At 51.1% G+C, this 22,085-nt stretch overlaps 3 protein-coding genes across 11 annotated transcripts in view; 1 reads left to right on the plus strand and 2 right to left on the minus strand.

Moving 5' to 3' along the window:
• The window catches only part of TLN1 (talin 1), a 32,053-nt gene extending 25,776 nt beyond the window's left edge, over positions 1-6,277 (minus strand). Inside the window, exon 1 of one of the 2 annotated variants that reach the window (XM_054509279.2) lies at positions 6,021-6,277. The gene's annotated coding sequence lies outside the window, so the exon portion shown is untranslated. Of the gene's footprint in view, positions 1-5,979 lie in introns of both variants that reach the window. The other variant, XM_054509278.2, reaches the window with a different exon arrangement.
• Positions 6,278-6,453: 176 nt separating this feature from the next.
• CREB3 (cAMP responsive element binding protein 3) lies at positions 6,454-11,331 on the plus strand. 3 transcript variants are annotated; one of them, XM_054509282.2, is made up of 9 exons: positions 6,457-6,710; positions 6,800-6,959; positions 7,036-7,103; positions 7,214-7,303; positions 9,018-9,124; positions 9,238-9,306; positions 10,389-10,473; positions 10,572-10,656; positions 10,734-11,331. In XM_054509282.2, exons 1-9 carry the CDS (start codon positions 6,618-6,620, stop codon positions 11,048-11,050), a joined length of 1,074 nt encoding a protein of 357 aa, XP_054365257.1. In that variant the 5' UTR covers positions 6,457-6,617; the 3' UTR covers positions 11,051-11,331. The 3 variants fall into 3 exon arrangements, with proteins under 3 accessions (XP_054365256.1, XP_054365257.1, XP_045738613.1); XM_045882657.3 differs by having other exon boundaries at positions 6,461-6,710; positions 6,815-6,959; XM_054509281.2 differs by lacking the exon at positions 7,214-7,303 and having other exon boundaries at positions 6,454-6,710.
• GBA2 (glucosylceramidase beta 2) lies at positions 11,187-22,074 on the minus strand. Of its 6 annotated transcripts, none has more exons than XM_054509280.2 (17): positions 21,740-22,074; positions 18,634-18,725; positions 17,995-18,110; positions 15,674-15,892; positions 15,145-15,384; positions 14,817-14,919; positions 14,502-14,655; positions 14,342-14,410; positions 13,911-14,083; positions 13,609-13,713; positions 13,304-13,411; positions 13,055-13,206; positions 12,835-12,941; positions 12,542-12,684; positions 12,348-12,463; positions 12,057-12,248; positions 11,187-11,775 (listed from the first exon to the last, which is right to left on the minus strand). In XM_054509280.2, exons 1-17 carry the CDS (start codon positions 22,072-22,074, stop codon positions 11,506-11,508), a joined length of 2,694 nt encoding a protein of 897 aa, XP_054365255.1. In that variant the 3' UTR covers positions 11,187-11,505. The 6 variants fall into 6 exon arrangements, with proteins under 6 accessions (XP_054365255.1, XP_045738605.1, XP_064435353.1 ...); XM_045882649.3 differs by having other exon boundaries at positions 14,285-14,410; XM_064579283.1 differs by lacking the exon at positions 13,609-13,713 and having other exon boundaries at positions 14,285-14,410.
• Between the last annotated feature and the right edge of the window lie 11 nt (positions 22,075-22,085).

The following is a 22,085-nucleotide window of genomic DNA, read 5'->3' on the forward strand; positions in this document are numbered from 1 at the left end:
CAATCTTAACCACCTAAGATATGTGAAGGAGTCTGGTCTGCAATGCAGTGTTCCCTGAGGACACCGTCCTGTCCCTACCACTAGAATCTGTGCCTCCCTTCTGTCTGCCAAGTATCTCCCTCTTGACCTTTACCCTGCTCCTTTCCCAGCCCTGCCTCTGCCTTGTTTTCATCTTTTCTTGGTCCAGTCTTCTTCTCTCTTTGTGTCTCGCTAGGTCTTGCTGGCTTTTTCCTGTCTGGGATTTTCAGAGCTCTGCCCTGACTCATCCTGTGACCTCCCCTCTGACAGCTTTAGCCTCCTTCTCTGCAAGATGAGGACGTTATGTTAGGTAATTCCCAAGAGATCCTGAAGGCTGCAAACACCCACTCTAGCTAGCCTAGCAGGGAGACCAAACACGACTGCTTGAGCGTCTAACTGCAGAGGGAGGTGCCTTCCCAGGGAGCCCGGCCCCATATTTGGCTTCCCTGGCAGTCAAGCTAGAATGATGATTCTCTAATCCAAAAGGACCTCAGAAACTAGTCAACTCCTCAGTTTTGCAGAATGCATATCAGACCACGGTGGGGCAGGTGGGGTCGTTTCAAGGCAGGTCAGAAGAAGAGCCCAGTCCCTCTAACTTGGTTCTCGCTTCAAGTCACCAAGTGAATACCCAGTCCTCACGACAGCTCCTCGCATACTCTCCCGTCTTCAGTAAGTCCTTCTCAAACTCTGCCCTCCGCCTCACTACCTCCCTTGATGGTGTTTTCACTGCAGCTCAAGATCAGTCCCACCCTGACCTCTCCCGCCCTCCTTGGCACCACATCTCAGCAGCCTGGAGGAAGCCTTGCAGGTGGCAGGTGGCACCCAGGGCACAATTTGCCTGGCAGCTGGTGATGTGACCCAGTTTGGTATAGGGATTGGTTCCTCTCAACTAAGAGAATGAGCAAATCCGGGCTGCCCATTCCCCTCCTGGCAAACCCTCCTTGGCTAGCCCCAAGTGGGGAAACGCAGGACCGGGGTAAGGCTGGAAACAGGTGGGGGTGCTGGGACACAGTAGCCAGTAGAGAACCAGGGAAGTTGGGAAGGGATAGGTTTTTGGAGGGTGAAGAGGTTAGGAAGGATGAGGTGAAAGAGACTGATAATTTAGAAAAAGGAGACAGGTCTATGTGGGAAAGGTGTGGATCAGGGATCTGATAGACCGTTTCTGACCTTATAAAACAGTCCAGAGTCTCCCACGAAACCACAGCTCGCTCTCTATCTTTATTTCCAAACAAATGAGGATTCTTCCAGTCTCCCCAGCTCTCTGCCCACCTCCCCATTCCTCGGCCACTTTTCCCAGTAGCTTGACAGACCTGGCTGTGGGGTTGCTGGAGGGCTGGAGGGTCAGTAGAGTCGTCAGAGGAGCTGAGAGCAGGACTGAAAGGACCCCCCACCCTAAGTTGAAATTGCATGTCTCCCCCATTTCCTCCGGACATATGAACACCCCCTTCTTCTTCAAGCACGGAAACCTCTGGTGAGACCCCGATAAGGGAGATGAGTCATGCCTACCCTCACTCCCAGGCTGGTGCTGAGTGGACACCCACAGAGCTACAAGACGATGAGGGAGGAAAGGGAACTGAGAAGTGAACTGAGGGTGATGAGGGCAGAGAACAAGGTCCTTGGAAGTATGGGGAGAAGTTATCCAGGTCCTACTCTGGCCTGAGAACTTTGCTCCCTTTTCCACCATGTTTCATGAAACAGCAACAATGCCCCCCCCATCCCCTTCCCAGGGAACTCCTCCTCCCTCAAGGCATTCCTGAGATGCATTCCAGAGGAGTTGGGCAATTGGGGGGGTGGGATGGAGGACAAGAGGTCAAATCCCAGCAAGGAATGGAATGTAAGTATACTGGGGGGTAAAGAATTTGGGGTACATGGGGAATATAGTCAGAACAGATACCCACAAAGGGAGCTGCAGAAAGACAGGGAGCTACAGAAAGGGACAAGGGAGAGAGAAAGCTGAAAACAAAGTCAGAACGTATGAGGGCTGGGGGAGTTAACACTCAGTCTGTTACCAAATTTGGCCTCTGAGGCCGCAACCGCGGGGGGCGGGGAGGGGGGGGAGGTTGGTGGTTGTGGGTGAGACTGACATATCCGGCCTCAGGCTGCTGGAGGCTCACTTCGGGCTGGACTGGGCAGCTGAAGGGCTGGACCTGATCTCCCTCGACATAGCCCCTCACCACCTACACCTATTTATGCATATTCATTCTCCCCAACTGCACCCCACTCTATGCACAGAGCTCTTTACCACAAACCTACTTATACTGTCTCCACATACACGTTATCTCAAACATGCAGTCCCTTACACAGACCCCATCACAACCACATTATCTTCCCGTAAAGACTGAATCCCACGCACACAGCTTCTCCACAATCACACCTCTATCCGTAAGAGAACAACTTGCCCCAACATCTCTCCTCCCATTACACATTCTCCCTCCATTCATCCAACAGGCATTTCTGAGGGTCTGTTGTGAAAAAGGCCCCGGGCCAAACTCTCAGTGACTGGGAAGCAAGAAGAGCAAGCCCTCGCCTTCACTTTCAAGGGGCTCCCAGTTAGTTGAGTGGGTAAGCTAAATACAGAATTATAATACAGGGCAGGATGTGGTCAGAGTCAAGAGGTGCGTGCTCAGGGGAGAGATCCCTTTAGGTTAGAGAAGAGGGACCAAAAAGTCTCTGAGAAAAGTGTCATTTGAAGTTAGGACTTTAAATAAAGATAATAAAAATCATAAGGATCTACCTTTTATTGACGATTATGTCAATTTCTCTGTATACATAATTTCATTTAATCTTTACAACAACCCGGCAAGATACCATTATATCCATTTTTACAGATTAGGAAACTGAGGTGCAAAGACGTTAAACACTTGTTCAAGGAACTTCTCCAAAGTCATACAGCTAGGAAGTTGTGAAGTTGTGAAGCCAGGATCCGAACCCACATCTCTCTGACTCCAAAGCCCAAGCTGTCTCCACTACGCCAGCCGGAGGTGAGTCAGGGGTAGCATGCCAGGCAGAGAGAAGAGCATAAGCAAAGGTGGAGGAGCAGGAAATCACGGAGGAGCATTCAGGGAAGTGAGCAGGCAGGCTGGCTGAAGCACAGGGTACCTGCAAGGGAGCAGCGATGGGGAAATCCGGGTCAGGGTGGAAAGGCAGGGGAGGATTAGAGAGGAAGGAGTATTTTACCTACTGGAGGGCACCAGGAGGCCACGGGAGGCTTTGAGCAGAGAAGGGACAGAACCAGAACTAGATTTTGGAAAATAATTCTGGCAGTTACCTTGGAGACTGGTCAGAAAGACAGTGCATTAGCACAAGTGAGAAGTGATGACAGCAGTTAGAATGGTAGAGAGGAGGATGTCACTCATTTGTAGTTTTTTTTTTTTTTTTTTTTTAAAGATTTTATTTATTTATTTGAGAGAGAGAATGAGATAGAGAGAGAGCATGAGAGGGGGGAGGGTCAGAGGGAGAAGCAGACTCCCCGCCAAGCAGGGAGCCTGACGCGGGACTCGATCCAGGGACTCCAGGATCATGACCTGAGCCGAAAGCAGTCGCTTAACCAACTGAGCCACCCAGGCGCCCCACTCATTTGTAGTTTTAAGAGGTGGAACTGTCAGGACCTGATGGCAGTCTGTCCTGTCAACCTTCAGGGACCTGGGCCCAAAGTCAGACTGGAGTCCCACAGCTTCTGTCATCAGTAGCCACTCAGTGGCTGGGGTGGCATGAGTTTACATAAGGAATTGGGAAGGGGAGAAGGAAAGATCAGGTCAAGCTGGGTATAGGAAGATGAGGCTCTGGGGCACAGCAGATGGAGATGTGGGTTGCACCAGGTAGGGGCAGAAGGGATGAGGTCAGTGACTGTATCAGACTAGAAATGGGGAAGACAAGGTGTAGAGAAAGGCTGGAGAAGATGGTGGTAGGAAAAATACATACATGATCAGTCACTGGATCAGGCTAGGGGAAGGGGAAAAACAATTATAAGTCAGGGAATGACAGAGTGAGGTCAGAGGTCAGATCAGGCTGCAGGAGGCTGAGAAGAGATGGGGCTGTGGTCAGTGGCTATATAAGGCTGGGATGGGGAGGAGGGGGAGAGTGGAGGGACACTGGCAGTCTACAAGCAGAGCTGGAGCTGGTGGCGGTGGGTGGGTACAGGGCACGACCAGTCACACTGGGTAGGGGATAGTGCTGTGGTCAGTGGCAGGGTCAGGCTGGGAGTGAAATGGGGGTGTGGTCAGTGGCCTGGCTGGGCGTGGGATCAGCAAGACCCAGTTTCCTCTTTGGGTCTCATTTCCTCTTTTCTGTTTGGGGAGTGGGGGAAGGGGATCTACAACTGGACCAAGAACTTAAGGAGGCTTAGCACCAGGGGCTGGCATGTAGCAGGGCCTGGGGGTACTTGACAGTTATGTTGGGCTGGGGGGAGCGGTATTCAGCAGATGACCAGGAAGTATGCAGGTGGGTGAGTGGGGGAAAGTGTGGGAGAGTGCTTTAAGATGATGGGAAAGCTCAGATTTGGGAGGGCAAAATATGGTAGGAGGTGCAGAATCGGGTAGGAAGGGAGGAAGAACTGCAGCTGGGAACCGTTGGTAAGATGAACAAGTATGGGAGAGTTACAGATGAGGGGAGAATTCTGTATGCAGGACTGTGCTTGCAGAAAGGGGGTATGCAGGGAGGGTGTGAACTGCAGGGCCAGGGAGGACTCAATAACTAGAGAATGAGGGAATTGGGAGGCAGTGGGGCTGAACTTTCAGACGATTCAGTCATCTCTTTCTCCCGTGGCAACAGTGTTTCCATGGTCAGCCTTCCCTTAATCATAGTCCCCTCTCCCTAAGTAATCCCCCACTTATGTCTAGGCCTTGTACATCTCCTGGGTCCCAGTCCCATTCCCTCCTCCTATGTTGTAAACAACCCCTGTCCCTCAACTGTGGTGACCACAGCAAGAGCACTGGATTTAGAGAGCAGAATAAAGAAGCTGGAATCCCAGAAATCTGCAATTGTAGCTGAAGCCCAGAACCCTACCTTAAATTAGTTTATCCTCTCTCTGGGCTAGAGAACCCCCGAAACTACGGAGGAATGAGACCCCCCTCCCCCACAAAACGAATGCATGTATCTACTGCCAATCTCTTAAATTTTATCTATCCGAGGTCAACTGCCCTAATCTCAACCATAACCCCCGTAAAACTAACCCTAATTCCTGACATTAACCCTGACCCTTATTTGCTTCCTGTTTCCTAATATTGGCTTTAACATTCATCCCTTTCCTAATAGACACCCGTACCCAATCCCTGATCCCTAATATTGATCTAATTTTTACCCCTAGCACCAAATTCCCCGACCTTAACCCCAAATGTTGATCTCTAAGCCTAAAACTCCTTTGTCACTTGATTGCTGACCCATCCCTTCGCTATTTATCCCTGGTACCATGCTAATGTTCTCTAATCCCTAAAACTGGATTTCTAATTTAATTCCTGTGTTGACCCTTAACCCGGCCCTGAATCTTAACTTTGACTTAACGTTGGCCAGAAAACAAAATAATGACCTAATCCAAACTTTACCTATATAAAACGGACCTGACTCACACTAGTAACTCTAAATTTCCAACTCCGGTTTTATAACTCCTTAAGCTAACCTTAATTCCCAAATTCACCCGAGGCTTTCCTACCCACATACCCGCTATCAGCTAACCTCAAAGCCGGTCCCCGCCCTGCGCCTCAATGCCACCCCACTCCTCTCCCTCTTCAAAACTTATTCCAGACAGAGGACTGATCCCAGGAAGGGCCTGGCTCCCTTAAAACGGCCTACTTAACTCCGATCCCAAGCCGAGATACACTGGACGGTGACCTCTCCAACAGGACCCGAAATAGGAGACGCAGGAGAGTCAAGGGACCCCGCCCGCCTGCCCGCCAGCCCGCTTCCCGGGCCTGGCCTTGCGGCCCCACCCTGAAGCTCCGGCTCGGCCCGTCCGGCCCGGCCTACCTGCGCTGCCCGGCTCGTGCCCCGCCCGCCGGCCCGCTAACCCGCTCGTTCTCCCGGTGGCAATCGGGCTCCGGCCTCGCCCTCCCTTCGACACTCTCTCGGCCACTTCCGTCCCCGGAACGTCCCCCACCCGCGGGCGGCGCCCTGGGCCCGCGCTCTATGGTTGCGGGGACAGGAGGAAGCTGCTCTGGCCCCAGCTCTCGATGCTCGGGAGCGGGTCTTAGACTGGCGGCCCCTCCCTGGCCGGAAGCAAGGGTGCGGCACAATTCGGAGAAAACGCTCTAACTGCGCCCGAGTTCCCTTTTAGTTTCGAACCCTTCCCTTTTTCAGCCGGGGGCCAAGGCGGAGCCCGTCCCCCAGAATGCCCGCCCTCAGGGTGTGAGGAGGCAGCAGGGACGGCCCCTCTATTTGCATAGCTCCTGGGACGTGGCGCGCAGCTGCTGGGCCACTTCCGCGTCAGAGGGAACTCCAAGTCCCGGCATGCCTCGGGGGTAGGCGCGTCACGTCCGTGGTGTTGGAAGCTGCGGAGGAGCGAGTCTAGGGAGCTGGTGCGATTTGAGAGCGACTGGTTCGGGTTTGCGGATGGGTGGTGGGGTGAGCGTCTGTGTTTCTGCCCATCCTTCCCGTTGATATCCAGTATGGAACTGGCGTTGGACTTGGGTGACCAGGACCTGCTGGACTTTCTGCTAGAGGAAAGCGGAGATTTGGGGGCCGAGCAGCCCCTTTCCGAGGTGGGTGGGGGCTGTGAGTCGGGGAGGCGCGGGGTTGCGGGGACGGCATTCATGAGGCAGTGGGTAGTAATAGGTCAAGGCTTATTAAGTTGAACCCTGTGCAGACGCTGAGTGAATGGGAGGCAGAGGATTTCCTGAGTTCCCTGCTGAGTCCTCCAGCATCGTTGAACGGCCTTAGCTCCTCTGATTCCTGTCTTGTTCACCATGATCACACCTACTCTCTCTCACAACATGTCTCCATAGATCTAGGTGAGTGTGAAATAAGTGAGGTTTGGGCGGAAGACAGGACTCGTGGGCCTGGCTATTTATACTTTCCCTTTTGCAGATGGTGGGAACTATGGAAAAGAGGGGGCCCAGACGACTCCACTGCGTGTGGAGGAGCCAGCAGAGCAGGTACTTGATTTATGGCGGGATTATTCACACATTGCACAGGTGGGGGCGGATTCCCCATTCCTTTCTGACATCCCCTTGCAACTCTGCTGCCCACCTACTGGTAACCCTAGGAAATTGCTAGGCTGATACTGACAGATGAGGAGAAGAGGCTGTTGGAGAAGGAGGGGCTTACTCTGCATGGGACACTTCCTCTTACTAAGGTAAGACTCCCATTGATAGGAGTGAAAGCTGGAGGGGGTTTGTGAGTCCCAAGTACCCACTTCTGTTAATTTTATATCAGGAAGGACTGAGGTTAGAGAACTTAGCAAATTTGTTGCTAATGGGAAGCTGGAACATGTAGTTAATATGGTGGATGCAGAGGCAGATCCTGGTTTTGTGGGGCTTTTACAAATTTTTGGTGTTCTCTTTAAGAAAGAAGAATTCAGGGCGCCTGGGTGGCTCAGTTGGTTAAGCGACTGCTTTCGGCTCAGGTCATGATCCTGGAGTCCCTGGATCGAGTCCCGCGTCGGGCTCCCTGCTCGGCAGGGAGTCTGCTTTGTCCTCTCACCCTATCCCCTCTTATGTGTTCTCTCTCTCTCATTCTCTCTCTCTCAAATAAATAAATAAAATCTTTAATAAAAAAAAAAAAAGAAAGAAGAATTCAAAATCATCAGTGCAACATTGGTATAGGGACTTGGAAAGGACTGTGCAAGCAAAGGGCCCTGATGCTTAGATTTCACTAAGGGCCTCATCATAATCCACCTATAGTTGAATGGTAGAATTAAGTTTTAGAATTCATCAAGGCTGGACTAATAGCAAGAATAATTGTAAAATCCCAAGTTTTAAAATTTTAAGTTTGAAGCAATGAGTGGCAGCTTTACAAACATGGTATTGTACTGTTGTGAAATCAACAGTACAGAAAAGTTGAGAGAATTTTAAGATTTCTTTTTTTTTGAGAGAGCGAGAATGAGAGAGAGAGAGAGAACACATGAGAGGGGGAAGGGTCAGAGGGAGAAGCAGACTCCTTGCTGAGCAGGGAGCCCGATGTGGGACTCAATCCCGGGACTCCAGGATCATGACCTGAGCTGAAGGTGGTTGCTTAACCGACTGAGCCACCCAGGTGCCCTGAGAGAATTTTAATTTCTTAAAACTACAAGATGAGTTAGCAGTTTGAGATGACTAAGGAAGTGAGTGGGGTTTGAAGGCTGTATCAATGGAGGTGTTGCCTCTAGATGGGCAGTGACCATCTTATTCTCCTTTATACTGGCCAGAGCACATTTTAGTGTCTAGTTTTAAACCCAGATCTTTGACAGATATTAAGAGGATGCAGTCCATCCCGAGGAGAGAAGATAAAGTGAGGAGTTAAAATTTTTGCCCAGATTATTTAACTCTGAAAAAATGTTAAGTGCCTTAAAATAGTTAAAGACTGTTCATTCTATATGACCTCAGAGATAGGTACTAGGTAAGTCCAGTTGATAGAAATCATATGTTGGCTCAGGATAAGGAAGATTTTTTTTGAAAAGATTTATTTTAATAGATTGAGCTTGTGCGCACAAGCAGGGCAGGGTGGGGGGCAGAGGGAGAGGGAGAAGGAATAAGAATCTCAAGCAGACTCCCCACTGAGCACCATCCCACGACCCTGAGATCATGACCTGAGCTGAAATCAAGAGTCAGACTCCCAACCAACTGAGGTACCCAGGCAAGGGTTGTTTTCTTCTTTTTTTTTTTTTTTAAATTAATAAAACTGTTAAAAATGGTCTGGCTTGTGAGGATGTTAACCCCTGGCCTTCAGAGGCATTCAGAGAGAAGCCAAGTGCCTTTTGGTCTGGGAAGCTGTAGAAGGGATTCCTGCATTGAGAAGATTGAACTTAGTTGCCTTCCAACTCTTTGGTCCAGTGTTCCTCTGATGAAGATCTCTTTTCTGTCTTCTCTTAGATGGAGGAACAAGTTCTGACACGAGTGCGGAGGAAAATTAGAAACAAAAAGTCTGCTCAGGAGAGCCGCAGGAAGAAGAAGGTGTATTTGGGAGGTTTAGAGAGCAGGTACACAAGGGAGAGGGATGGGCGGGGGGGAGGGGCGCAGAGATAGTTGGAAGTGTTGGGTTTTGAAGGGGCGATACAGGCCATATCCCCATATCCTATTATTATTCCCCCAGGGTCTTGAAATACACAGCCCAGAATCTGGAGCTACAGAACAAAGTACAGCTCCTGGAGGAACAGAATTTGTAAGTAACTCTCTAACATCAGTCCCTCCTCCCTCCTGTTTTATGCTGTCTCATTCTTTCCCCTGCTCCACACTGGGCAGCTCCTACATGCAAGGTCTGGTGCTTGGCCTTTAGTGGATCTGATTTCAAGAAGCTTACAGTAGTGGGGAACAAATTCACAAGTAATTAAGTAAGTTAAATATTCAGAAAGAGTGAGGAGGGAGTAAGAAAGACCCCATGGAACCCTCCTACACTATTGGTGGGAATGCAAGCTGGTGTAGCCACTCTGGGAAGACAGTATGGAGGTTCCTCAAAAAGTTGAAAACAGAGCTACCCTACGACCCAGGAATTGCCCTACTGGGTAGTTACCCCAAAGATACAAATGTAGTAATCTGAAGGGGCATGAATCACAGACCTGTACCCCTGAAACAAATGAAACAATACATTATATGTTAATTAAAAAAAAAAAAAGGGGGTGCCTGGGTGGCTCAGTCTTTGAGCGCCTGCCTTCGGCTCAGGTCATGATCCCAGAGTTCTGGGATCGAGCCCCGCATCGGGCTCCCCGCTCGGCGGGAGGCCTGCCTCTCCCCCCTCCACTCCCCGTGCCTGTGCTCCTCTCTCACTGTGTCTCTGTCAAATAAATAAATAAAATCTTTAAAAAGAAGAAGAAGAAAAAAAAGACCCCATGGGGCTGATGACGTTTGATAGTAGATAGGATTCTGGGTGGGGGTCGGGATAGGGAGCACTCTAGGCAGAAAGAACATGGCATAGTGCAGTCTGGCTGGAACCTTAACATAGGTGAGTTGAGTCAGAGAGAGAACATCGAATGCCCGGTGAAGATTATGTGCATAGCTGATCACGCAGTGTAGAACCACTGAAGGTATTTGCAAAGGAGTTTAAATCAGGTCAGGACAGAAAGGTGTTTGTTTTAATGAGGAACTTCAGGCATTTTGTCCACAGAGAGGAAGAATCCATTTAAAAATAGGACAAAAAGCAAGAGATAATTCAGTGCACAGATGGAGGGGTGGCCTTAACAGGAAGGTTTCATTATATCTCAGGGTGGCCAGGCCAGGGGCTGCTCACTGTCCCCCTTCTTCTTCCAGGTCCCTTCTGGACCAGCTGAGGAGACTCCAGGCCATGGTGATTCAGGTATCAGACAAAACGAGCAGCACCAGCACCTGCGTCTTGGTGAGGATGGTGATGGAAGGAGAGATCCTTTTCTCAGGTGGCAGGGACAGGGCTGCAACCTAGAGCCCTTCTTCATTTTCTTTTTCCCCGTTCTCCAGGTCCTACTTTTCTCCTTCTGTCTGCTCATCGTACCTGCTATGTACTCCTCTGACACAAGGGGGAGCCTGCCAGCTGAGCACGGAGGTGAGAGGCTTGAGAATACCATTAAGGAAGGGCTAGGGGGGAAGCCTGGCCAGTCCTTGAGGAGTCTGTTTCCTTAGTGTTGTCCCGCCAGCTTCGTGCCCTCCCCAGTGAGGACCCTCACCAGCTGGAGCTGCCTGCCCTGCAGTCAGAGGTACCAAAGGACAGTTCAGACCAAGAGATCCAGGCTCCTGGCAACTCTTGCTGCCTGCTCTACCACATGCCTCAGGCTCCTGGTGCTGAGCCTCCCCTGAAGTTGCCACTTCCTGTCCCTTCCTCAAAGTCCCCCTGCCCAGGTCCGGCCCTTCCCCTGCATGCAAATTTCACAAGAGATGGGGAGTGGTTCCCTACTCACAGCCCCACATCTGTTATCTTACAGGGCAGATATTCAGGCTAGATTGGGTGGGGGGGGGCGCTAAGCCAGAGTCTGCGGTTCCTAGTCTGTGTCCAAATGAAAGGAATGGGAGAGGGCTAGCCTGAGCTCATGCGTCCTGTGTCAGGAAGCCTGAGAGTTCAAACACACCACACTTAACTGGCTTTTTGGGTCTTTTATTTGTACCCACATAAATCTGTCACCCCATGAATGGGCCTGGGGGAATCAACCGACCTCGTTAAACATTTCATGCAGTGAGGGGATTGGGTGAGGAGAGAAATAAATAAGTGATTCTGATGCTTGGATCACCTTCAACCCCTCTTTACTGGCACGACTGGGTGGGGAGAAGGGAAGGGGCATGATTGTCTCGGTGGCTCAGGGTTGCAGGAGACTGGGGCGGGGGGGAGCAGTGGAGAGGAAGAGGAAAGGCCAGGCTGGAGGCTGGGCTGCTAGAGCCTCCCTCCCACAGTTCGGAGGGCTCACTTTGGGTCTGCTGTGGCCTCCTTTGGTCTAGGGTTAGGTCCTGTGCTTAGTCCTGTGCCCTGTTCGGCTACTGGCTTGGGGGCCTTTCTGTGCTGCTGCTGCAGGGCCAGCTGCATGGCCCAGATGCTCAGCGGCCTCATGTAGGCCAGCGAGCGGAACACCCGCTGCTGGCAGTATGCTTCAGGGGTCTGGAAGGCCAGGCCCAGACGCTCCCACACGGTTCGGTAGCAGCCTTCAGCTGTCTGGAAGCCTTCCCAAGTCAGGCCCTGGAGGAAGAGATGTCAGGCACATTACTTGGCAGTGCCTGAATAGCTACTTCAGCTGGACAGATAGAGACAGTAGGGCCTCTGCCCTCAGGGAGTTCCCAGCCTGTGGTAGAAATAAGCTTGACCCATAGACCGAACCCGAAGGCAGGAAATGGAAGGCATGCCTGGGAAAAGGGAGGGGCTTTCCAGATGGGTAGGGCCCTACAGAGGTTCGATGGCTGAGGAAGTTTGCCAGCCCAGGGTACAGATGGTGGAGGAGAGATGGAAAGGGAGTGCATTACCTCCTGGATCATGGTGGCTGCCAACCCGTAGACTACACCCACCCAGACTTCATCAGACTGGACACTGGATCTGTCAGGGACACCATGAGGCTGCATCCCATTCACAGCCCCCATGGCTCCTCCTGCAAAGGCCCGGACATTGAACTCGAAGATAGTCTGGAGAGCACAGACCACGTGGGGGGTAGGAAATACCTAGACGGGCAAAGGCAGAATCACGGTTTCCTAAACGTGCTTCCCACCTCCAGGGGAAACCCACCTTTCTCTCTGGCTCCTCCTCCTCGTCTTTCTCACCTCAGTGTCTCCTTCTCCTAGACCACTGGCCCTCAGGAACCACTGGCCAGCGCACTGGTCAGACATGATGCTACAGGACTGAGGCTGAGGGCTGCAGTCATAGTTGTAATAGCGGCCTGGCGTAGAGGAAGACAAAATAAGGTTCCTTGTGGCCCCACAGCTGCCTTAAGACTCCTTAGGATCCTCCAACTCACCATTCCACAGCAGTCGCTCATAGGCTTCTTGGCCCCGTCTAAGGATGGAAGAAAACTTATCCTGGACGTCCTGTGCCCCACACAGACCCGCCATCTGGACCATCACAGCCACGGCTGCCAGCCACAGTCCTCCACAGTAAGCACTGATCAGGGACACGGGTGTGGGGGTCAGACTGGCAGCTCCAGCCACTCCCATACAACATCATAAGCAATGACTCATTCTTCCTGGAGCCCACAATTCCTTGGTGCCCAGTTCCCCACCTCAGGCACCCTGGAAATCCCTACTCCCCTACCTGGGGCCTGTGGTGATCCATCCATCATAGGTCTGGTCTGCATAGCCTCCATTCTCAATGAGTCCATCTTGGTCCTTGTCAAACTTCATTTCAGACTCCATCACAGCCTAGAGAGGAACCAAGACACTGAAGACCTAGGTAGATGCTAAAGAAAGACAACACCAACCCCAAACACCAGTCGTGCCCTTGGCACAGTGGCCACTGCACATGCATGTCTTACCAGGCACACAGGCCACATGTCTCTCAGGAAGCCCTGGTCCCCCGTCAGGTAATAGTCTCGATAAACCTGCAGCACAAACTTCAGGTTTAAGTCCTTCCAGTCCGCGGTATCGTGGACCACATATGCATTGACTCGGAGCCATGGCTCGTCATCTGTGGGAGGGGAGGAAACCTGACTGATTTGCATTGGTGGGTAGAGGGTGCAAAAGTTGAGGGAGGGAAGTGAACCCTGGGGTGGAGGTACTTTTACCTGGGTCCCCAATATCATGGGGGATGACGTTCCTCCTTTTCACAGGTGCCATTACCCCACTCATCAGGTACTGTCGCCGTGTCAGGTCCTCCCTGAGTGTGGCCAGAGCTGGGGGAGCAGACACACAAGTGGGGGGGCAGGGAATGGGCAGACTTGAGGTGGGGCTCAGAACTGTGTTTACGACCCTGGAGGGGAGCCAGTAAGCAGGACGAGTGGAGAGGAGGGTGGAGACAATCTGAGGGGCCACAAAGATTCAGGGCCGGGGTGGGGGGAGATGGCAGAAGGGGCACAAAAGGGACCCTCACCCATGTCATACTGCAGGCTGAGCTCGAGTTTGGGCCAGAGCATGACGAGGGCAAAGGAAGCGTAAAAGTGGACGTCATATGTGTTGTACATGCGATATTCCTGGCCTGGGGGAAGGAGGGAGACACACTTGCCAGAATTCCTGCTTCCCCTGGAATTGGGGATGGGGTACTGGCCTACCCCACACCTGCCGCTTACCCCCTCATCCCAACCAATCCCCCGGGGTAGGCAAAACCCACTGTCCTGCCTTGTGGTAGGGCACTAACTGGCCTCGTGGATACTATGGCCCACCAGCTGCCCGTACCTTCCAGGTAGCCAAATCGACCATATTCCTGGAGGATGGGGCGGAGCTGACACATGCTCCCCACCAGCTCCTCTGGTAGGGAGTCCTCGGGAACTTCCAGCCATACTGTGCCTCCATCAGCCAGGAAGTATAGTTCATTGAAGAGCGCAGATTTGTACCAGGCAGGCAAGGATCTGGGGAGTCAGGAGGAAGGAACGGTCTGATGAGTGTGGATCTCCCAGGAAGGGAAGGATTCTGGAGTTCTGCAGAGCAGGGGGCACCAAATGAATCCCAGCCCAACTCTGCTGACTGTGGTTGAGTGGAGACTGAACCAAGGAGTCCCAACTGGAGTGTGAGTGCCCAGGAGAAAGGCAAGAGATCAGCCCCATTGGCACCTGTCGTCCAATATTGGGCTCTGCCAAGCTGAGATCTTCTCTTCCCAGTCCACATACCGGCACAGGGCATAGTGGCTAAGGGCAGGCGCTGCATTACCATCGCGGCCAAAGAACCTCGTGTACCGCCTGGGATGGAAAGAAAGGGGAGGAATGAGAACTCGGGTTCCAGGTCAGAGCTCCAGCACCTTGGATCCCTGTACTCTCTTGGTCCCTTCACCTGTAGTAGACCTGGCCCTTAGCTCCAAACATGATTCTGGGCATATCCCAAGCCAGTGAGAACTCCAGGCGGCACTGGCCTCGAGGTGGCAGCTTGCCTGTAACACACACAGCCCCAGCGATGCCTACTCCTTTCTGCGAGGGGGTGCTTCGGCCTGAGAGAAGCACAAGAGAAATTGGCATAGGCACCCCCTTCAGCCCCAGGGGTCCCTAATATGGGAAAATAAGGCCTGTTCGTTACCAGTGCTCTCACCCCTCCTCCCAAGACGAGAACAACCTCTCTTCCCACCACCTCCCTATCAAATCCCCCCATCACCAGCAGGGGAGTCCAGCTGTCCATCTTGAAGTAGATCTTGCCACACCTGCTGCCCAGTGCTGTCAGGGTCAAAGGCTGTGATGTGGGTTACCGTGGTAGCCGCCTGTTAAGGGGCCAAAGACTCTTTGAGGGGAGGCTCCACAAGTAGGCTGGCTTTGGACTACTCTCCAGTGCCCATTATAATTCCCACCAGAGGCTTAAGGGCTGTAGTGAGGATGGAACTCAGGAATTGAGGAAAGGAAGAGCCCGTGGTGGGATGCAGTGCACTTGGGGGCCAGGCTGAGGGGAGGCGTTCGGGGGCTAAGGTCTAGGGGAGGCTCTAATGTACCGTGAGTCGTGCGGCCACAGCCATCGTGTAGGGATTCGGAAGGGTTGGATGATGCAGCAGCAGCCCCTGTGCGGTCTCCCCATCACGCTCCAGACAGAAGGGCTCATTCCACAATCCCCCTGGGGCATCATCTCCAACCCCCAGTCCATTCCGCATGGAGAACATGATGGACACATCCAGCGCTTCGTCCCCTTCATTTTCCACATCCCATACAAAGACTCCTACAGGCAGGCTGCTGTCCTGGGAGCAAAAGATCAGACTCAGATGGTCCCAGTGTAGCCCCTCCTGGCCCCACTCCTCCAAACCGAGGACCTGGCTCAAATACTATCCCCTGCCCCCAGTATACTCTCTTTAGTTTCCACTTGCATCTCCCCATATTCCCAGGCAGGGGGTCTTACCACTGAGCGGAGGTCCTGGAAAACCAGCATGTCATGTTCCAGTTCTCTCTCTTTCAAGGATTGTGGAATTTACAGCAGAGACAGATCTCAGGGAGGGGAGGGCAATGGAGCAAACACAGTGGGAGCCTCACCTGGTAGTCATGGGGCAAGATGGGTGTGATCTGGCGACAGGTGAGGGTAACATTCTGGCCAGGAAGCTGATAGACAGTCCAGGCTCGGGGATAGAGGGCGTGGTAGAATGCAAAGTACCCACACAGGCCCCAGTTCCAGCTGCGCAGGACACTTGGGCGCTCCACGGACAGGACTTGCTGGTACACGGTCTTCCCCTCCCGACGCAAGCACACTGTGAACTACACCAAGAAGGCAGATAGGCTGGGATGGGGTAACCACAGCCACCTCAAACTCGTCTCCCCTCCCCTTTCCGAGCCTACAGGGGTTATCACTGCACCACAGCCTCGCTCATCCGCCAGGCCCCTCTCCCACACTGTGAGTCACCACCAGGTCCTACCTCCTCCTCCTCTCTCCCCCGTTTCCTCTCCTTTCTTACTGTGGTGGTCTTTATGCCCTCACCATTTCTTCCTTTATGCTCTGCCTCTTCCCATCTGTTATCAGTGATCTTCTTACAGACAAATCAAGATGTGCTAGTCTGTGTTTATGTTTCAGTGACTCCCCATGGCCCTCAGGCTAAAGTCTAAACTCTTCTACCTGGCTTTCAAGGCCCTTCTTGATCTGGCCTCTCCCTGCCCATCAGACTGATTACCTGTTTAAGCACTTACATTCTGATCATGTCAAATACTCACTGTTCCTTGAACACACTACATGTCCTCCTCCATGCCTTTGCTCCTGCTCATTCTCCATCTGATGAAATTGCTCATCCTTCAAAGCCTAGGTCAAATGCCATCTCTTCTCCTCAAGCAGTGAGTCATTGTCCTGTATGTCCCCCTACCTCTGTAGTCTAGCATAATGTTTTTGTTTACATTCTGACTCCCTGATTGCTCTATGGGTTCATTGAGGGCAGGGCCCTCTCCAGTTCACTGAGCGCCCCCCCCCCACCTCCACTACAACTCCACCACCAGAAACAGGCACAGTTGGCATGTATAGGGAGAGAATGGGCAAAGTATCCATTTTTTCTCAGGTTACTATCTATCCCTCTCATTTTGGTTCTTATGTGGTCTCACAGTCTCCATTTTCTCAAAGTCCTATTTGCCTAATAAAAATTTAAGCTTCTGGAGAATAGGGGATATGAGGGGTTAATATCTCTTCCCTTGCTTCAAAGTATGCCTGATATTTTTATGTATGTATACAATAATTTTTAATATTGCTGGAATGGTAGAGAATGGTTAAGACCACATCGAGAGCTGGTTCTGAATCCCAACGTGCTTCCATTTGCCAACGACAAGACCTTGGGGGTGTTTACTAAATCTCTTTGGATCTTAGTTTCCTCATCTATAAAGGGGGCATAATGTACTTACCTTGCAGGACTGTCTTTAAATATTAAATATCATACAAAATGCATAGCACAATCTCTAGCACACGTTAAGCATGCAATAATTACTTTAACTCTAGAGTCATGATTCTGGCAGGCACATCCCCTCAGGATACCTAATGGATGAGCCAGAGAGGAAGCTTGGGGCACTGGGCAGGGCTGGTAAACCTGAACTAGGAAGGGCATTGTCATTAATTGGACTCAAGGTCTGCTAGTCATTTTTTTCTTTGAAGATGAGCTGAAAGCTGGAGGCATCCCTCAGACAGGAAATGGGAACATGGTGGACAGCTCTACCTGTGAGGTCACTAGAGAGATATGACGAAAGGTAGACCATATGACTCTGGCAATTGAAGGCCCAGATGTGATGAAGGAACAGAGGGAAAAGAAGTGAAGCTTCAGAAAAAGGAAAAAGGCCAGAGAACTATGCCTGGGAGAGGAGGGGCTTCCCAGGCTCTTAGCCAAGGAGACCTCCAGAGGAGTGATCAGCAGAGGAGCTGACCTCTAGCTGAAGGCTGGCCAATCAGGGTGAACAGTGGGTGTTCTATACATCTTTTTTCTCCATGCATTTATAGACTTGTGGTTTGTTTTCCCTTCTGGTCTGAAAGAACTACATGTTCTTTCAACTAGGTTAAGTGATCTGGGAATTCCCTGCACCCTCTGTGCAGGTACTGGCTGAGCTAGTGGAGCTGGGGCAGTATGAAGGATGTTAAGAGGCATTTACTAGAGAATTGGAGGGCACAGAGGTGCTGGGTCTGTTTACGCTTTTCAGAAATGTGTAGCCTTGGAGTATCTCATTCCTAGTACATCCTAGCACAAGGCTGGGCACAAGGAAAGCATCCTAAGATACTTATTGGAGTGAACCAGGTGCACATGTGCACATCAAACATCCACATCCTACACGGGCCAAGAGGTTCTTCCTGACCTGGGATATTGTTCTGGACCTCTCTTCCACCTGCTGGTTCTTACTTGGTCAGCGATGACTGTTCGGTGCTTGTACATTCCAGGATCAAGCTGCCAGCGACAGAACTGGCCTCTCCAGCCTCGGGTGATAGTGCCTCCCCCGATGCCGCCCAGAGGACAACCTAGAGCGAGATCAGGATAGTCAGTGAAGCTCGGCGAGAGGAAACGAAGCTCATTTCTTACTTCTAGACCATAGAGATGAGTCCCTCTAAAAACCACGGAAATATCAAATCAATACATTGTACACTTTATTTTTTCTTTTTAAAGTTTTGTGTTTTTTTTTTTTTTTTAATTTGACAGAGAGACAGCAAGAGAGGGAACACTAGCAGGGGGCGTGGGAGAGGGAGAAGCAGGCTCCCCGCCAAGCAGGGAGCCCGATGCGGGGCTCGATCCCAGGACTCTGGGATCATGACCTGAGCTGAAGGCAGACGCTTAACCAACTGAGCCACCCAGGCATCCCTACATTGTACACTTTAAACTAACATGATGTTTTATGTCAACTATAGCTCAATAAGGTTGGGGAAAGAAAACCCCAGGGGATAGGGCAGTGCAACGTGCTTAAGCTGGAAGCCTCTTTGCCTAGCTCTGCAGTAGACCCGGAGGCTGGGCCCTCTCTGTGCAGAGCAGAGCTGGGGTGAGGCTCACCATAGATCTGTCTCAGGGGCACACAATTGATGAGGTCAATGAAAGGTGTCTTCTTCTCCACCTGGGTCTTCCGGTACCACCACTGCAGGTACCTGAGGAGCAAGAGGCAGTGTGAGTGGAAGGGGCAGGGGGTGGTACCTCCTGGGCTGCCTCTCTCCAGATACCCAGTTGTAACTTCCCATCAAATGGGTCTGCAGAGGACCCATTCCCTTCACTTCCAAATCTCTCCTCCTCTCTATTTCTCAACACTTCTATTTCTCTTCCCAGTCACCCCAGCTCACAGCATGGGACTGTCTTTGTTTCCTCTCTCAGGAGCTTTCTGACCTTGCCTCACCTCTGACTCTATTATCACTGCTTGAGTTAGCTTAGGAGGTTTTGTTTGAGGTGCTGAAAGGGCCAGTTTTGGTTTCCCGACTATACCCCCCTCCCCCAATAGGCACAGTCTGCTGGGATAAATTTCTTCTTTCCAAATGATTATTTTTTCTTCCTGATTGTGAAAGGTGAAAATCTGTAGAATATACCAGATGGAAGGGAAAAAAATCCCACCCATAGACAACCAGTATTTACTTTTTGGGGCATATCCTTTTACATTTTTTTTAAAAGTTCATCTAAACTGTAAGCTTTCTGAGTCTGCTCTCTCATAATATCCTAGTAAAACCTAAAAAAATCCCTACATTTTCCTGGTCTTGTCACAGCTCTGTGTCCAACAGACAGATGATTCTGTTTGGGATTCAAGGCTCTGACACATCTGTTTCAGCCTAACTTCTAATCTTAAATCCTACAAATCCCCACTAAGCAACCCTTGCCCCACCAGACTCTCCCAATTCCACTATCCTCCCTACCCAGCTATTTTATACCCATTGTTCAAGCATGCCACTTGTAACCATGTAATTGGGGTAAGTAACTCCTCTGACCCTCAGTTTCCTCATTTGCAAAATGGGGTACCTCCTGTCCTCCCTACTTCATGGAATGGTTGAGAGAGGAAAGCCATCAAGTGGAATATGTGTGTCAGGTATGGTTGTTACCTGTACATACACTATCTGAACGCCCAATCAGACACTTGTTATTTCTAAGTGTTCCTCATGTGAGTCTGACATACTTTTAAATTCCTTGGGGAAAGGGTTATTGACAAAGACTAGTTGATTACCCACAGCTTCAAGCACAGGCAGGGCACGTGGTCTACAGTTGATAAACACTTGCTGAATTTACCAATGATTGTACAAGCAGTGGGGCACTAGACAGATGAACACAAAGAGAAGCAAGGGGAGGAGAAATGAGAATAGGAAAGGTACATTCTGGGAGTAGGGGGAGGAGGAGGGAGGGCAAAGGATGAGAGGATGGTAAGGCACAAGGTCTTCTCTGCCATTTTAGAGTAAACTGGACTTTGAAACTAGAGGCCAGAAAGAATTGGGGAAGGGAGGGTGGGTGCAGCGGGGATTAGGGCAGTGAGGGAGAAATGCAAGATATGGAGATAGGCAGAACAAAGGAGCATCTCGAATAGAACAAGCACTCAATAAATACTTATTGAATGAATGGACTCTAGCTGGAAGGGAAAGCAATCAAAATTGAGATCTTCCCACAATGAGGCCAAGAGAATGTTGGTTTGCTGCAACTCCTGATTAGAGTACCCCAGTCTGGCTTCCTCTTAGGGTTCACCTCTAATTCCCTTAACTTAGCAGCTGGCCATTCGTGATCTATTTGGCCTTCTCCATAATGTCAGCCCAAATTTAAGGATTATCATTCAGAATTGTTCCTTGTCTCACCCCTGCTTTCTCCTCAATGCAGGACTGCATCCTGTTCCAAAAGCCTTGTGTCGGTGATCTCCACCCTATCCTGGCATGTGGAGCCAAGGTCCAGGGGGCTGAGCACAGCTTCAGGCCTCTGACACAGCTCATACTTAGGGACCGAAGGGCTAGGATGCCCACTTGTTCTTGATCTCAAGGTCCCTATCACATGCACCCCAGTGTGCTTCTCTCAGCACTCTAGCCCTCGATCTTATTTTGACCCAGAAGCTTTTGGGTCAAAGTTAGGCAGAGTCAGTTTCTGCAGTAGCCTGTAGGGATGATTGTTCTCTGGTACAGGCCACCCACAGGACCTAGCAAAGGAGCCAGATACCCACGCAGTGCCAGACCCTTCCCACTGCTGAGAGCTGGGGTTAGGTAAATGGGCTACCCAACCCAGCCCTACAGCACTGACTGAGAGGGAAGGATCCCCTAGTTTAGAGGCTGTTAGGGCCGGGTTTTCCAACCTTTATGCTTCCATCCCCAGCTGTGTTTACAGTGTGGGTTGACTCAGGATGACCTCAGGGTGATGCTTTCTGTCTTCATATCCACCTGTTCCTGTTAATAGGTCTTGGCTCCTCATCACTAGCTTTTGAACTCAGAGGGGATCTGTAGGGATCTAAAGGAGTTCTACAGCTCAGGGTAAGTGCTTGGGGTGTCTGTAACCCTTGGGGGAAAGCACATTTGTGCAGGCTCTGGAAGGCTGTTATTACTGAGAGCTCTGGGGACACTTATGGCAGTGCCTCTCTGGCCAGAGGTCTTCTTTGCTTTTTATATCAGGGATTGTCTATCCCAGAAGAGAGTGAACAGCACCTCTCACACCCTCTCCTTGGGGTGAGAGCAGGCAGGCTGTCATCCACTCCCTGGAGCTAAAGCTTGAAGAAAGAAACGTAATGTGGTATGCCTAAATGAGGCAAGGAGAGTACCCCAGCTGCTCAGGGGAATCAGGGTTGAGAACTTCCTTCCCCCTCCTGAATATAACAACATTGTGTCAGTAAGCAGCCGCCACCAGACTATCCTTTCCCACCTTGCCACAAAGTATAGCAAATGCCAAAGGGCGGTCTTGGGAAAGAGGGAGTATGTGAGAGGGAGCTTAAATGGGAAAGGCTGACTACAGGCCCAGATGTTCCTGTTCTTTCCTACTAGGAAGTAAGTTACTGGGAGGAAGGGGGTTGCAGAGATGTGATCCGGTCTCACCCCGCAAAACCACAGGCTTAGAATATGTTGGGGGTGGGGGGCCAGTTGACTGGGACAAAGCATCCACCTGCTTTCTCACCTGGAACAAAGTGAAACCTAAGGTACTCTAGGCAATGGGATCTACTCACCGCAAGCCCATGCCCAGATGCTTTATCAGGTTGCTTAGGGAGACGTTGTTGGCATTAAAGGGTTTCCTCTTCTCTGCAAATTCATGAGCCAGGCAGATGCGCCAGCCAAAGGGAGGCACCTGGTAGCCCTTAGCTTTACCTTCATAAGATGCCATCAGTTGCCCAGAATCCTCCGGATTGCTGTAGCCTGGCTCACTTTGGGGTCGATTGTCCTCAGAGCTCTCGAAGTCTGTAACCTGCCCAGCCTCAGTGCCTCCAGCATTTTCAGGGCAATAAATCTGTGGCTCCCCTTTGGCACACCTAGTCTGCTCCGAGGCTGGGACTCCAGTTCCCATGTTTCCTGGAT

Source organism: Mirounga angustirostris, unplaced genomic scaffold (assembly GCF_029215605.1).
Source record: "Mirounga angustirostris isolate CCGP_5_RB_7025 unplaced genomic scaffold, mMirAng1.0.hap1 SCAF_15, whole genome shotgun sequence".
Taxonomy (NCBI): domain Eukaryota; kingdom Metazoa; phylum Chordata; class Mammalia; order Carnivora; family Phocidae; genus Mirounga; species Mirounga angustirostris.